We start from the raw sequence: 14,455 nt of genomic DNA on the forward strand, positions 1-14,455 counted from the left end.
AAATTTTTAAAAAGTGACTTTTAAATAGTGTCTGGAATGGAAGATTTACTTTTTAGACACATTCATGCTTTTGTTCACACAAGGAAATGGGATTCCCCTGCTTTCTTTAGACCCTGAAATTTTAAATTCAGATTCAACAGTGCTCGTGACTGAGGCAGCTTTGGATTGCTCACCAAAGTTTTTCTTTTTTTTTATGTCCCCATCCTGCTCCCTCTCAGGCAAATCCCCAGAGCTGAGGTTGTCACAGGCAGTGAGAGGAGATGGTTTGCTGCTGGTTCCTATCAGATCCACGTGTCCTGACTTTTCCCACTGCTGCTGCCTGTCCTGCCCCCCTGCTGGGCTTGACCAGGGCAGTGCAAATTGCACCTGCACAACAGCAGGAGGCAAAATACCAGCTTGTTCCAGAGCAAGGCTCCTTTCTCAAGCTGAACTCAATAAATATTATTTTAATGTACTTATACAACACTGCTGTGTGGACTGTCACCACCCAATGAAGATTTGTCTTGATTTTTAAAAGATTTCCATTGTTTTCACAGGATTATCAACATTGGACCTTTCCTTTCCTTTCCTTTCCTTTCCTTTCCTTTCCTTTCCTTTCCTTTCCTTTCCTTTCCTTTCCTTTCCTTTCCTTTCCTTTCCTTTCCTTTCCTTTCCTTTCCTTTCCTTTCCTTTCCTTTCCTTTCCTTTCCTTTCCTTTCCTTTCCTTTCCTTTCCTTTCCTTTCCTTTCCTTTCCTTTCCTTTCCTTTCCTTTCCTTTCCTTTCCTTTCCTTTCCTTTTTCTCTTTCTTTCTTCTCTTTCTTTCTCTCTCTTTTTTCTTCCAGGATAATCTGATGACTGGAATGGCCTAGAGAACAGAGTGACTGAACTTTGGGATTGGAATACAAAGGGATCAGGTCATCACCAGATGTTTCTGGAGAAGAACCAGCTCATTTGCTCTTGGTGAAGCTGTTTTATAGTCAATACACAGCTGTGACAATTATTTTAGGAATTACCTGAGTCCTTATCTGGATTTAATAATAATAATAATAATAATAATAATAATAATATTATTAATAGGGGTGCTTGTTTGATTATCAAAACATGCATGTGATAAACAAGAAATCTGGAAAAGCAATGGAATATTTGAAATTAACAATCTGTAATTAAAACACTTATATCCTCTACATGGGATTACAAACCTGTGTTAAAGCACAGCATAAAACAAACTGGAAATTCTTTCCACAAATGCCAGGCAGACCCTGCCTACAGTGGTTTGAGGGAACTTGTTAAGTCTGTAGTGGATAGAGAAACTCTGTGGAGTGAAGTTTCTCCTTTCAAACAAGTACCTGGATGCTGCCAGAGCAGCTGTGGCTGCCCTGGATCCCTGGAAGAGTCCAAGGCAGCTTGGATGGGACCTGGAGCAACCTGGGACAGTGGAAGATGATCACTTCCAATCCAAACCATCCCACAATTCTATGATTTTATGTATCACTTGCCCCTCAGGGGAGCTAAAAATGTACATTAATGAGCAGTTGAGAGCCTCTCATGCCCCTCCTCACCACCACCATCCTGCCCCACTCACAGACACCCCACAGGTGTGCAGGGTGTGCTCCTTTCCTCCTGACATCCACTCCTGGTGCCCCCTCTGTGCTCAGCTTGCTGTCTGCCTCTTTAGGCTGCAAACTTTTTTGTTTCTTTTCACTTATTTATTTATTTATTTATTTATTTATTTATTTTAAATATATATTTTATTTGTTTGCTTTATAAAATATTGTGTGGCAGACTGCAGCACTGCATTCCACCAGGCCACATGGTGCTGGGAAATTCAGCACAGCACTGGCAAATAAATAAATAAATAAATAAATAAATAAATAGATAAATAAATAAATAAAGGGAAACTATACCAAAAGTCACAGAATCACAGAAAGCTTGAAAAGGACCTTAAAGATCATCTGGTTCCAACCCCCCCCCCCCCCAGCCCCTGACCCTCAAGCCAGACCCATTTAAAACATCTTTTCCTTGCCAAAGCTTCAGAGGACCAGAATTTCTAGAACTCAGAGAGCTGACAAAGTGACATGAGTAAGAAATAATTTCAAATTCCCTTAAAAAAAGAGGAATATATATATAACAGAGATGCTGTGTGGACACTACCTGGTTTGCTACCTGTCCTGTGGCCACTGCAGTGACCTGCAGCATTCCCAGGAATCTGTGCCAGAGCCCAATCCCTGCTCCAAGCACTCAGCTCTTCCAACATCTCTGCGATGCTTCACCCTCTCCCCATGCCACAAAGAGATCAGGAACTGCTCAAATTAAATTCATTTATTAATGGAATGGTTTTAGTAGACCAAAAATTGATTTGGATGAAAGGAATGCTTGTCCTTTACAGCTGCCAGAAAAAGTAAATGTTGCCTACAGACATTACACAGTTTCTTTCAACCAAAATTAAATACGGTCCGGAGCAAAGCAAGCAATCTGTAGAATTGTATTGTTATGCTGCTGTTACAAACTATTTACACTGGATAAAGAACAGGTGTCTCAAAGCCAGCTATAACCTCAGTTGATTATTGTTGTGATCCTGTGTGTGTCTCGCCCTCATCTCTGCTTTTTGTTATCAGATAGAAATCAGGCATTAGCAAGGTTAAAAAAGTGAGTGATCCTAAAACAACCACAAAACGAGCTGTGAGCAGCAGAGACAGAGAGTGAGTTCCCTTCCCCACCACCCAGCACTGCTCTGTCACACTCCCTGGAGATTTAGGAAGGAGTTTAACCCCTCCCTGAAGCTCTTCCCACATCCAACCATCTGTCTCTTCCATCAACTTACTTTCAGTGCCAGGAATCCCCACGCAGGTGATCCCTGGTACGAGAATATAAATTTTAAAGATACATATTTCAAAGGAGCACGTTTTCCTGCTGCAGTGCTGTGTGCTGTCCCTGCATGTTCACAGTAAAACCACGTCAAATAAATATCTGAGGGAATCAGCACAGTCCAGTTTCACTTTCCAAACGGAAAGCGCCTTGTCTGCTTTCAGTGGTGGCATAAGGCAGAGGTTTAACACAAACCCAATTTTGCTAAGTCATGATAAGGAACAAAGAAATCCTGCCTAATTACAAAATACTTGATTAACAACTCAGCCAAAGGGGTAGATTTACTGTATACCAAAGCTATATGTTGAAGTAGGACTGAAAAGGAAATAATCCTGAAAAGGACTTCACTTCTGGTTTCACAGCAGACAAACAGCACAGAAAATATGTTTGTTTTCAGTTTGCAGTAAAAGGATTATTCAGAATAGTTCGTCCATCCAATCAAACATTACTCTGCTGTAACAACATTGTTCTCAGTTCTCTGTCTCTTTGGTCCTCCTGCCTGTATTTCTCCTCCAGCTTTTGCTTCTCAGAGTCCATACTGTAAAAAGTAGAATCTGTGCTTCTCCTAATCTTCTCAAACTGACTGAAATCAGCCACGTACTTTCCATTTGGAGAGAGGGAAACCACAGGCACGAACTCATATCCCCAGTGGATCTCCTCAGGGATGTAGGAAGTCCTGCTCTGGCAGACAGCACTGGTGGACTCCACCGTGGCATTCAGGAGCACCACGAGCTCAAAGTCCTTCTCCTTGAGGTTCTGAGGTGTGAGGTCTCTCAGAGGGCTGCTTTCATCCAAAATGTGGTAGAATGTTAAAGGCAAAATGAGAAAGGGACTCTCCGAAGAGGAGTCGACGTTGAATTTGACGCTGGCTTGGTTCAGCAGAATCCTCTCCCCTTCCTTGGTTTCGTAGGTCTGAAGAAGCTTCCCAGACAGCTGGCACTGTATCAGGAGGCTCTTCCTCATGTTTGCCACTCTGATCACCAGGCAAAGCTCCCCGTTGTGTTTGGTGATGACAGCACAGTGGCTGAATTTAATCGTCTCTGCCCTTTTCTTGGGCCTGGCGATCTTGGCCAGGAAGGTCCCCGTGATGAAGATCTCGATCAGGGTGGTGATGACCAGCTGGGCCACGAGCAAGAAAATGGCATGGGGGCACTCCTCTGTGATGAAACGAAACCCATAGCCAATGGTTGTCTGGGACTCCAGGGAGAAGAGGAACGCCCCAGTCAGGGAATCCACGTTCTTCACGCACGGCTCCCGCTTTGGGGAGAACTTGCCCATCTCCAAGTCGCCGTGGAGGAAAGCGATGGCGTAGTAGATCACCCCGAAGAGGAACCAGGTCATGACAAAAGTAGCAGCAAACAGGGTGAGTTTGTACCTCCACTTCATGTCTATGACCGTGGTCCACAGGTCCTGCAGGTAGAGCAGGTAGATGCCATCGACCTTGTCGATCCTGACGTTGCTGTGGCCGCTCTTGGACATGACGCGGGGTTTGTGCGCCTTGAGCACGGCACTGTCCATGGCCCCGCTGACCAGGGGCACCCGGGACATGTTGATCTTGGTGGGCTCCATCCTCACTGCTTCAGTCCTGGGGAGAGAAGGGAAGAAAGCTGTTACTGCATGGAGCCGGCTCTGAGGAGTGTTTGAAGATGTTGATGGGGAGAGGCACAAACAAAATCTAAACAGCTGGAATATAAAGTTACTACCATAGAGTATCTGACATTACAAATAATTTGATATTCTTTTGTTTTCTTTCTTCCAGGAAAAAATAAAATCATTATTTGATTCTGGTTCCTGCCAAGTACGGAGAAGTAGGTTTCTTTTATGACAGCCTGCAAAAGAAATTTGTGAAAGCTGAAATTTTATATCGGCGCTTTATTTCTGTAAAAGGCATTAAATTTTTTTTTTCCTTACGTTTCTCTAGAGAAGAGGCTCTTTTTGATTAGTGAGCAGGTTTTCTTTAATGCCCTGAAGAGAGACATCTGATCAGAATTAGTTGCTGGGCTCAGAACGCAGATCCAGCTCACCACCTCTGTCCCTTCCTGCGACGGAGGCAGAATGAGCCAGACCAGCTTTCACTGGGAACAATTAACTTCCACAAGTGATTTACTCAGTCGGATCTGGCTCTTTGTGACGGACCTACAACTATCCTAGAGGGAAACAAAGCAGACCTGAGCACATCAAAGGCGAGGTCTGGGATATTTACACCTGGGTGCCACTCTCTGAAGCTGTCTGCACTGGACAGCACTCACACATTTTAAGCCCCTCTGAGGGAAAAAAAAAAAAAAAAAATTAAAATTAATTTTTTAAAAAAAGGAAGTAATACACTAAGTCAGCATTCTAAACGTGGGCCCTGACCTGTGCAACCCCAGCAATCATGGGAGGACCTGACTCCTGGGTTTGTTTACTGGGCATCAGTCTGGATGGAGAGGGCATCCAGGGCTGGGCAGAGCCCCGGGGTGAGGCAGAGCTGCCTGTGCCAGCTGGAGAGGCAGGACAGGACCCAGCTCCAGGGCCAGACAGCAATTACGTAGAGCAAGGACAGTGCATGTTATAGTCGTTCCCAACAACAAAACTTCCTGCTGACAAAAGCAACAAAGAAAAAAAACATCCCATGCATCCCTTGTGCTTTGGCAGGTCTCACAAAAAAGGCATTGTTTTGTCCCATTGTTTTCCTCAAAAAGAGCCTCCAAGTCAGTGATTAGTTCTCGCCAAATGCTGGAAAAAAAAAAAAAAAAAAAAAGGAAAAAAAATAATGTCTTCCTTATAGCTACTTAAAAGAATTTTGCAGGAAGTACAAGATATATTTGTGGGACACACATGTGCCAGCCCAGGACATCAGCATAATTGCTCACTGAAGTACCTTTCCTGTTATGTCAATTAAGGAGAATTTTTGTTTGTGACTGTACTCATCACACTGGTGCAGGTTTTCTGGAAAAGGGTAATTAAACTTAGCCCCCGTTAACAACTGTAACTCATTCCAATTTTGGTTTAATCACCAACATTTCTCTTCCACAGCTATGAGCCATTGCCACAGATATATATTTATAAAAGAAAGGAGTGCATCCATGATCCCAGTAGGAGATTCCTTATGTGACAGTCAAATCAACACACAGAGCGCAGCATGTCCGGATAATAAACAGGAAAAAACCTTCAAGTGATCTGAAAAAGAACAACGGGAGGAAATGTGGGGGCTGGGAGGGGTAGGGCTGGGAAGGACTGCACATGGAGCTGCTCCTCAGGCCAGCCCAAACCCCAGCACCACTGGCAGGGGAGGTCAATATGTGATGGGGAACCCTTCAGGCAAGTGCACAGTCCTTAGGGAAGAGGCTCCATGGATAGGACATGGATATAAAACATGCCCCAAATTCTGTCCTGAAATCAGTGCACCTCTCCCTCTCAAGCACACTTCCCCTTACCCAGTACTTCCACATCACCAGAGCAAGATTTCCAGCTGGGGTCTCTGCTCCAGTGTTGGTGGCATGTCCCCATCCCACCCTCTTGCTCAGCCCAGCTGGACACCAGGAGCCATTCCCAGGGCTGGCAGCTCCTCCTCCCCTGGAGGTCACAGGGATGGGGACAGCCAAGGCTCCACCTTCCCTCCTTGGAGCTCCAGCTGGTGGGTTTGGGCTTCCAGGGTGCCTGGAGCCCAGAGTTACCTGTGCAAGAGCAGGGATGGCCCAAGGACACTCAGCTCTCCACACTCACCATGGCTCTGCCATGCCCTGGATCCTGCACCAGGAATGTGTGGGATGCAGTGGGAATAACAACAGCTATAGAATCATGGAATGGTTTGGGTTGGAATGGAACTTAAAACCATCCTGGGACACCTCTCACTGTCCCAGGCTGCTCCAACCCCAGTGTCCAACCCTGCCTTGGGCACTGCCAGGGATGGAATATCCACAGCTGCTCTGGGCACCCTGTGCCAGAGCCTCACCACCTCACACAGAAGGAAAAAATCCATCCCTCCCAAGGGCCTGGTAAGAGTCCTTGCCCTCTCTCTGCTCTGCCCTGGAATAGGTTGTTCCCTCTCCAAAAGCCTCAAAAGAAAAGAATCCTGAAACTGCAGCCTGCCCAATTCCCAGACCTGCCAAAGGACAGCACCACAGACACGACACCAAAATGCCATGGCAGAGGAGATCCCCCCAAATGATGGGAGGCAGGAAGGAATTTTCAAGGCACAGTCCCTTCCCTGCACCAACAGAGAGAGGGACAGCTGTAAAATTTGCCATTTCAGGTTTTAAGCTGAGAAGTGAAGCTTTGGTGCAGCCCCGGCACACTCCAGCCCACAGCCAAGGCTGTTACTCACTGTCCATCTCCACTGTCCCCAGGTGTCCCCATTGATGCCACATGTGGCACAGCAGGAAATTTTGGAGCCTGCCATAGCTGCAAGAGGCTTTTCCAGAGCTCCCCCATCATCTTTTGTGCCTTCCCTTGATTTGTGACAAAGTTACTCAGCTTTACAGCCGCTTCCTGAAATGGATCCCAGCCAATTCCTGGTGCTTTTTTTGGTGGCAGGGTATTTTTTTTTTTTGTGTTGATTTGCTTCCTATTTTCTTTTTTTTTTTTCTTTTTTTTTTTTTTTTTCTCTCACATCACTCTTTCCTGTGTGATCCTGAATTCCTCTAGTGCTCTTTTCCTCCCCAGGGAAATTCCCCTTGGTTTCCTTTCCCTGCAGAAATACTTCCCTTCTCTGCCACACTGACATGGGAGGAAAAGCTGCCTCTGCTCCACTCCCTTAGCACTGGCAGCAATCACTTGGGGGAACAAACTGATTTAACCACCAGTAGAAAAAAGGAAAAAAGGGCTTCAGGTGAAGATTCTCTCCTGCCCCCACTTCCCCACTGCTTCCTGAGTGAAGTGACCACTATAATATCCCAAAACAAATTATTTATGGGCGTCTGTATGTGTAAAAACCACATTATAGCACCTGCATTGCTATTTCCCATCCTATAGAGGCACCTCACACTCTCTGCCCTGACAATCAACCCCAGCACCTCAGCCAAAATACTTTGGTTTGTTTGGTTTATGCTCACTCTAAACCACAAAGCACATCTACCACAGTAAGCTAATATGAGCAAACAAGCTTAAATAATAAGAGTAATATACATTTTACAATTAAAAGAACTTCTTCTGTCTGATCCCTGATTTTATGCTGATAAATTACTTTTTATTGCCGTAAATCAAAGTGGAGCTGCAATTAAAACTGAGCTGAAGTAGAGTTAAGGAAACACACTTCAAGAGGGAAGAAAATGAAATTGTCTCAGGCTTGCTTAGCATTCTAATGCCCTCTGAATCACCTCCTTTCCTCACCAGCCCTTTTGGAGCAGCCAGAGGAGACTCCCCCTCGGAGCATATGGAAGTTCAGAGCAGACAAAGCCAATAAAACACAGAGCTACATACCAAACCACCAAGCATGAACACCTTGACATTAAGGCAATTCCAGCAGCCAGGGCTCTAAGCAGCACATTGCCACTGCTTCCAGGGAGCACATTAGCAGGCAGCCAGCTCACACACACACAGAAATGCTCCTCTTGCATGGAGCCAGCCTTGCTTGTGCAAGATCTCTCTTGGCAGACACAAGTGATTAAAAGCGTACAGGAGCATGACTTGTTCCAAGGGCCTCAGCTGTTTTCCCTTTTTTTTTTTTTTTTTTTTTTCCCCAATCAGATATGGTTTTGCCACTGGAGCAAATCCTCACGCATGCTTCGCTGCCACTCCGATACGGGGCCAGAGCTTGAGCTGTTTTTTCAACCAGCAAAAAAATCATTAGCAGGCTTGGCATCAGAAAAATGAAAAGCCTGGGGTGAGGAAAGAAAACATTGAGGAGGGCTGCATAATCTTCAGATCTTTCCTAGGTCTGATGTGGTTCAGTAGGTTACAAAAGTGCCTCCTGAATTCTCAGTGCTCTGCCTAGCATGAACATCCTCCTCCCTCTGGGCTGTGCACAACTGTCAGCCTGCAAAACCCTCCACAGATTATGGAATTCCAGAGGGGCAGGAGAGGAGGGAGGCAGGGAAGGAGAGGCTGGAAAAGGGAGCTTTGCCTCTGGCACAGCCACAGAGCTGTACACCACTGCCCTGGGATCCAAAAAGAGCTAGGATCCACCAGGGTGTGGTGGCACACAGGCTTGAGAAGCTAAACTCACACATTTTGGGGTTTTATCATGAAAAGAATTAGGCATGAGAACCTTAAACACACCCTCGAGTCAAAATCAGCTCCCCAAGCTGTGCCTGCAGCTGCCATCCATCAGCACAGGGCAGCCCTGGGAATGGTCTCTCTTCCCAATTTGGGTACCAGGAGCAGCTGAAAGCACAGGGAGAGCTGAGGGGTGCACTGGTCAAGCCAGAGATGGGTTTTACATCACTCCCAGCAGGGCCAACAGCCATTCACAGAGCAGTGGTAAAGAAGAAAAACCCAAATCCATCTCTCTCTCTCCTAGGCTGCTGCCTGCTGGGCATGGAAGATGAATTAAAGCTGGAGAAGGATCATGTGTGTTGTTTCTGAGGGGGATTTGTCCAGGAATGTTGTTGTTCCCCAGGACAGGGTGCAAGGCTTTGCAGTAATTATGGATTTGCACAGAGGAGCCTTCACTGATGCAAAGAAATAGGAAAACAACCAAGAAGGCAGAATGGAGGCAAAAGATGACTCAAAGCTTATTAAATTAATGAAGAAGCTCCCAGTGATTCCCAAGGCCTCCAAGGGGAGAAAAAGCACATCCTGCAAGGGTGTGAGCAGGTAACACACTGCAAGAGAGCATCCACCCTTCCAAAATCCTCCCCTGGGCTCTGGGGATGAGCAGGGGCCTTGGCCATCACAACCTGCAAGTACACCAAAGTGTTCTTTCAGGAAGAAATCAATAAACTCCTCACATCACAAAATTCTCCTTCTTGTGCTTAGCAATATGGTTTATGCACAGCTGGAAAAAAAAAAAAAAAAAAAAAAAAAAAAAGTTCCCCAGAAATCTGTCTTGCTTTAATTTTTTTTTTTCTTTTTATGAATGGCTTTTCTTCAGCAGAGCAGTATAAAATACTTTAGAATGCTTTCCCTTGCTGGCACACTGTTGCTCCAAAATCCTTTCAAACACTGGGAGAGCAGTTAAGCATTTAGAACCTGCCCTGCTGTGATGCTCTTCCCACCCACAAACCCTTTCCTCATTCTTGCTGTGCAAACCATCCCTGGCTCTTTCCACACAGACAAGTCTGAACAGACTCCTGGGATCTTGCCCTCTCTGTTTCTGGGAAGTTGGGTGCCAGAGCTGCTCTGCAAGGCAGAAAGGGACATTTATTGCTGCATTTTGCAGATGGAGCTCATATCTTGTGCTTCCACTTTCAGTTACATCTTGGGCTGCTGAGGGAACATCAAATATCCCAGCACAGAGAAGGAACAAGCTGGGACAGAACAGGAGTGATGTCCTATCCCAGCTGAGCTTAGTAGCCAATATAAAGCCAGGACTAAACTTTTAGAGATCTTAACACCAAATGTTGTCCTGGTTTGCAGTCACTGCCAGAATTTCATCCCCTTCTAGGGTGACCATGGGGACTTCCAACAGATAAATCCTGACATTCTTCTCTCTGGAGGTATTTCTCTTTACCACAAGGGTGTCACTCACTATCCTGCTTTCCCTCATTTTGTTTTGTGTCCCATTCCTCTCCTCACCCGCTGTGAATCAAAAGATCCAAACCAGGAGTGCTTCCCTCACCCCCAGAGAGTGTGTGGCTGACTACATAATGCTTTATGTTCAGCAAAAATCTGCCTGTGGGTTTACACAACCTCTTCCTGACCTCTCCATCACATCAGGGAATCATGGAAACATGAAGGGTTTGGGTTGGAAAGGACCTTAAAGGTCATCCCATTCCAACCCCTGCCACTGCCAGCAACAACTCTGTTTCCAGACTTTGTAAAGCTTCACTTAGTGCAAGGTCTCCCCTCCCCAGCTCCTTATCAGTCAGAAATGTGGGAACAAAGCCTCAGCCTCAAGAGGAGTCTCACCTTCCCCTCCAAGGGTCAGATTTGGGAGCACAAGTGGCAGCAGCCACAAGGTTTGAGGAGCCTTGCAATGCAGGAGGGAGCTGGAGAAGGAGAGCAGGGGATGTGCTGGGAGAAGATTGAAGGCAAGCCAAGGAATGCCTCATTTTTTGGCTCCTGGTGCTTAGACAAAGATCAATTAATCCATGGGGTGCTCTGTGGCATGCCTGAGCACAGAGCTGCTGGGCATCCACAGGGTGAGGGTCAGGGATGGGGACACCTGTACACATTCCAGCACCAAGCAGGAGCTGGGAAGGGATTTTCTGCAAAAATAGTTTTTCACTCAGTCAATTCAGGCCTACCTAAGTCCTTCCTAAGGACTTAATTCCTTTTTTTGGGGAGCAGGCCCTGGGCCAGCCAGCTGCTCTGGCTGCTGGGGGAGTGTTTTCACACAGCTCCTGCTGCCTTCCCATCCCAGAGTGGGGACAGGACACCTCTCCAGAGCACAGCTTCAGGGAAAAGGCACACTGAGAGGCTGATTCTGCCTTTTTTGTCTAATTCCAGGGCTGGGGCTCAAGGTGGGGGAGGTGTTTGCCCCAAAGACATGTTTTCCCTTGAATTCTGTCTCTTTAGCAGAAATTACCTGACTGAAATCCACCTGTATGAGCTCATGTGCCAAGAGTTTCATGGGTTTGTACCCAAATGAGGGGCACCTGTATTTCCTTTCAGTATTCATCAGGCAACAAGATAGAAAATAATTAGTCTGAAGCCGTTTAGGTTGCATTGGAAAAATTCAATGGGAAGGGCAATCCCCCTCCTAGGTCAGCAAAAGAACAAAAGGATTGGACTGGACTGCTGTAAGAGAAACCCTACAGGAACCTTCCAGTTCCTAAAGGGGGCTGGAGAGGGACTTTTCACAAGGACAGGGCATGACAGGAATCTTGAGCTGAAGGAGGGAAGCTCTAGATGTGAGGAAAGGGTTGTTGCCTGTGAGGAACAGGGTGCCCAGAGCAGCTGTGGCTGCCCCTGGATCCCTGGAATGTTCAGTTCCAGGCTGGACATTGGGGCTGGAGCAGCCTGGGACAGTGGGAGGTGTCCCTGCCATGGCTGGAGTGGAATGGGATTATTTTAAATTCCATCCCAACCCAAACCATTCCATGATTCCATGAGAAGCTTGCTGGGACTGTCACTCCCTGCTCACCATAGGTTGGCTTTGTCCTTGCTTTCCCTTCTTTCACAGCAGATAAAGGACAACACCTTATTTTTAACCTTCCCAGTATTCATTCATCACTTTGAATAGTAGTAATAATAATAACAAAGTCAAGCTCAGAGCAGCTGATTTGCCAGTCTGCAGCTGGTTTGAAATTTGCTGCATCTGTTTCAGAGCTGGAGAGGGAATAGTGGAACAGAAAACTGCTCTGCTGTCTTTTCTTGTTTGTTTGCCTTTTTCCTCCAAATTCATTTCTTGGCCTAATAAAAATCTGGTTCTGTTTGAAAACAAGCAAGCAAACATACCCAAAACCAGACACTTCCTCTGGATTTTTAATTTCAATTGTCAGCAGGTGGTTGAAAATGAGGAGGAGCATGCCAAGTCATGGCAGGGAGGAAAGTTAGCACTGTGCTGGCCGTTCAAAATTTAGGATAAAACAGCTGCAGTTTGCCTTCCCCAGGGCAACTGAGTCTCAGCTGGGACAGGAGGAACATTTATCAGGCAGCACTGGGGCATTTCAGATCAGTTAGAACAATTTACAGTGGTTTGTGCCCTTTTTATTTTTTTCTTTTTTTTTTCCATGACACATCCCCTGGTGCCCCAAACCCAGCACCAGCACCACAAGAGCATCACCTCCTCCCTGAGCCCCAACCCTGCAGGGAAAGCAGCACATCCTGGGCTCAGCAGCTCTCTGTTTAATTCCAATTTGTGGTGCCAGCTCTTTGCAGTGTCCCAGTCAAGTTGGGGTTTGTTTTTAATTAGTCACTGCACACCAGGGCTGTCTCAGAGCTGGGTGGAGGTGTGGCCGTGGGGGTGAGGCTCCCTGCAGGGTGCTGGGCCAGAGTTTTTACTTTATTTTCTCCCCATAAATCACAATTCCAGTAAATCACAGCTCTCCTTTAGCCCACAATAAGAGCTCACTAATAATTGCTTTAATACCCCCATGAATACATCACAAATATTATGTACATATACTCTGCAGAGATAACATAATTTTCCATCTCTGTGCAGCCACTAAATCTCAACACTGAAATTTCAGGCTATAAGAAGAGTTTTCCACCAAAAAATAATAGAATTCCTGTTCCTTTTAAATATCTGAAGACCTCAATAATATTGAAAGTAATGGTAGGGTGCAAAAGCTGGTAAAGGGAAAAAAACAATATTTAAAGCTCTATATTTATTGGTAACCTTTTTTCATCTATTCCTAATGTGGACAAAATCAAATCTAACTGGGAAAACAGCACACCTTGACCCAGCAGGAAGGTGGATGCTGTTAGTGGAGTAAAATAATATAAAATAATTCCTGGATCATTTTAATCTGTTTGTTGATGTTGATTTGTGCTTCTTCATGTAGGCAGAGCAGCGATAAATACAGATTAACCTGCTAAATAATCCATCTCTGCATGGCCAGGACACACCAGAGAATTTGTGTGTTTGCCATCCAACCAAGCACATTTCCAAGAAAGAAGGATGGGTTTGTCAGGGTTTCATCTTAAAACTTGTTGCAAGCTGATTTTCTCAGGAAGTTATTTGGTTATGAAGAATTGCTCTGCCTGTGTGAACAAGTTCACACTGTGGAAAGTGTTTTCAGAAAGAGACTCTTCTCTCATGCTGACAAAATGCAGCCTGGGAGACAAAGTACCCACTTCTCTCATCCAAACCTAAATTATTTTTATATTGGATGTCTTTCTCTCCTAGGCAAAGCACAGATGATGATGCTGGCACATATAACTGACTTTTTAAAAATATAATTAATTACTTTACAGTGAATTACAGCAATTGTGGACAATATTCTCTTCAAGGGGCACAGCATCCTCAAAAATGTTCATTCCTACCCCATTTTCTCTGCACTATAAGGATTTCAAATTGCACAAAGCACCCACTTCCCTTGATTGTCCAGGTGTGATAAATGGAGAGCAAGCTCTGGTTCATCTCAAACAAATGTTTGGAAACTACTTTACCTAAACAAGACTGGAAAAATTGTAAATTCTGGAAAGAAAATTCAATAGTGTCCAATAGATTCAGGATGTGATATTTCCTGGGAAAACATTTGTGTGCATTTGCATAGAAGTCAGAGATTTATTCTTACTATTTAAAATATCATTCCATGGTGTGTGAGCTGGTTGGAGCCTGGTGCTAAAATCACCAAGGTTGGGGCTTCAATCCCTCTATGAGACATTCCCTTAAAAACTGGATTTTATGGTTCTTGTGGGACCCTTCCAACACAGAAGATTCTGTGATTCCCAGTTCTCTAAAGCACAAGAAGTTTCAAATCTGAGACACTGATGTGGGAGTTTTTGTTCTGTCTAAAGTCAGCTGTGGACGCATCTTCCTTCACACACGTCCACTTTTGGGCCATATAAAGTCTTTAGATCTCAAAATAAAATAATTTCCTCAAATGTCCAGCCTTGGACACATCCACAAGGAGCAGGAGC

At 45.3% G+C, this 14,455-nt stretch overlaps 1 protein-coding gene across 5 annotated transcripts in view; it reads right to left on the minus strand.

The window, feature by feature from the left end:
- Window positions 1–2,284: 2,284 nt before the first annotated feature.
- KCNJ15 (potassium inwardly rectifying channel subfamily J member 15) overlaps window positions 2,285–14,455 on the minus strand; it is a gene marked incomplete at its 5' end in the record, with an annotated part of 34,017 nt that continues 21,846 nt past the window's right edge. For 2 of the 5 annotated variants that reach the window (XM_079312614.1, XM_079312612.1), the window contains one exon: window positions 2,285–4,430. In XM_079312614.1, coding sequence (XP_079168740.1) covers window positions 3,284–4,414 — 1,131 coding nt within the window. In that variant the 3' untranslated portion in view covers window positions 2,285–3,283. Of the gene's footprint in view, window positions 4,431–4,756; window positions 5,123–5,200; window positions 5,345–8,245; window positions 8,383–14,455 lie in introns of those variants that run through there. The other 3 variants (XM_079312610.1, XM_079312613.1, XM_079312611.1) reach the window with 3 other exon arrangements.

Source organism: Erithacus rubecula (assembly GCF_903797595.1).
Source record: "Erithacus rubecula genome assembly, chromosome: 1".
NCBI classification, from domain to species: Eukaryota; Metazoa; Chordata; class Aves; order Passeriformes; family Muscicapidae; genus Erithacus; species Erithacus rubecula.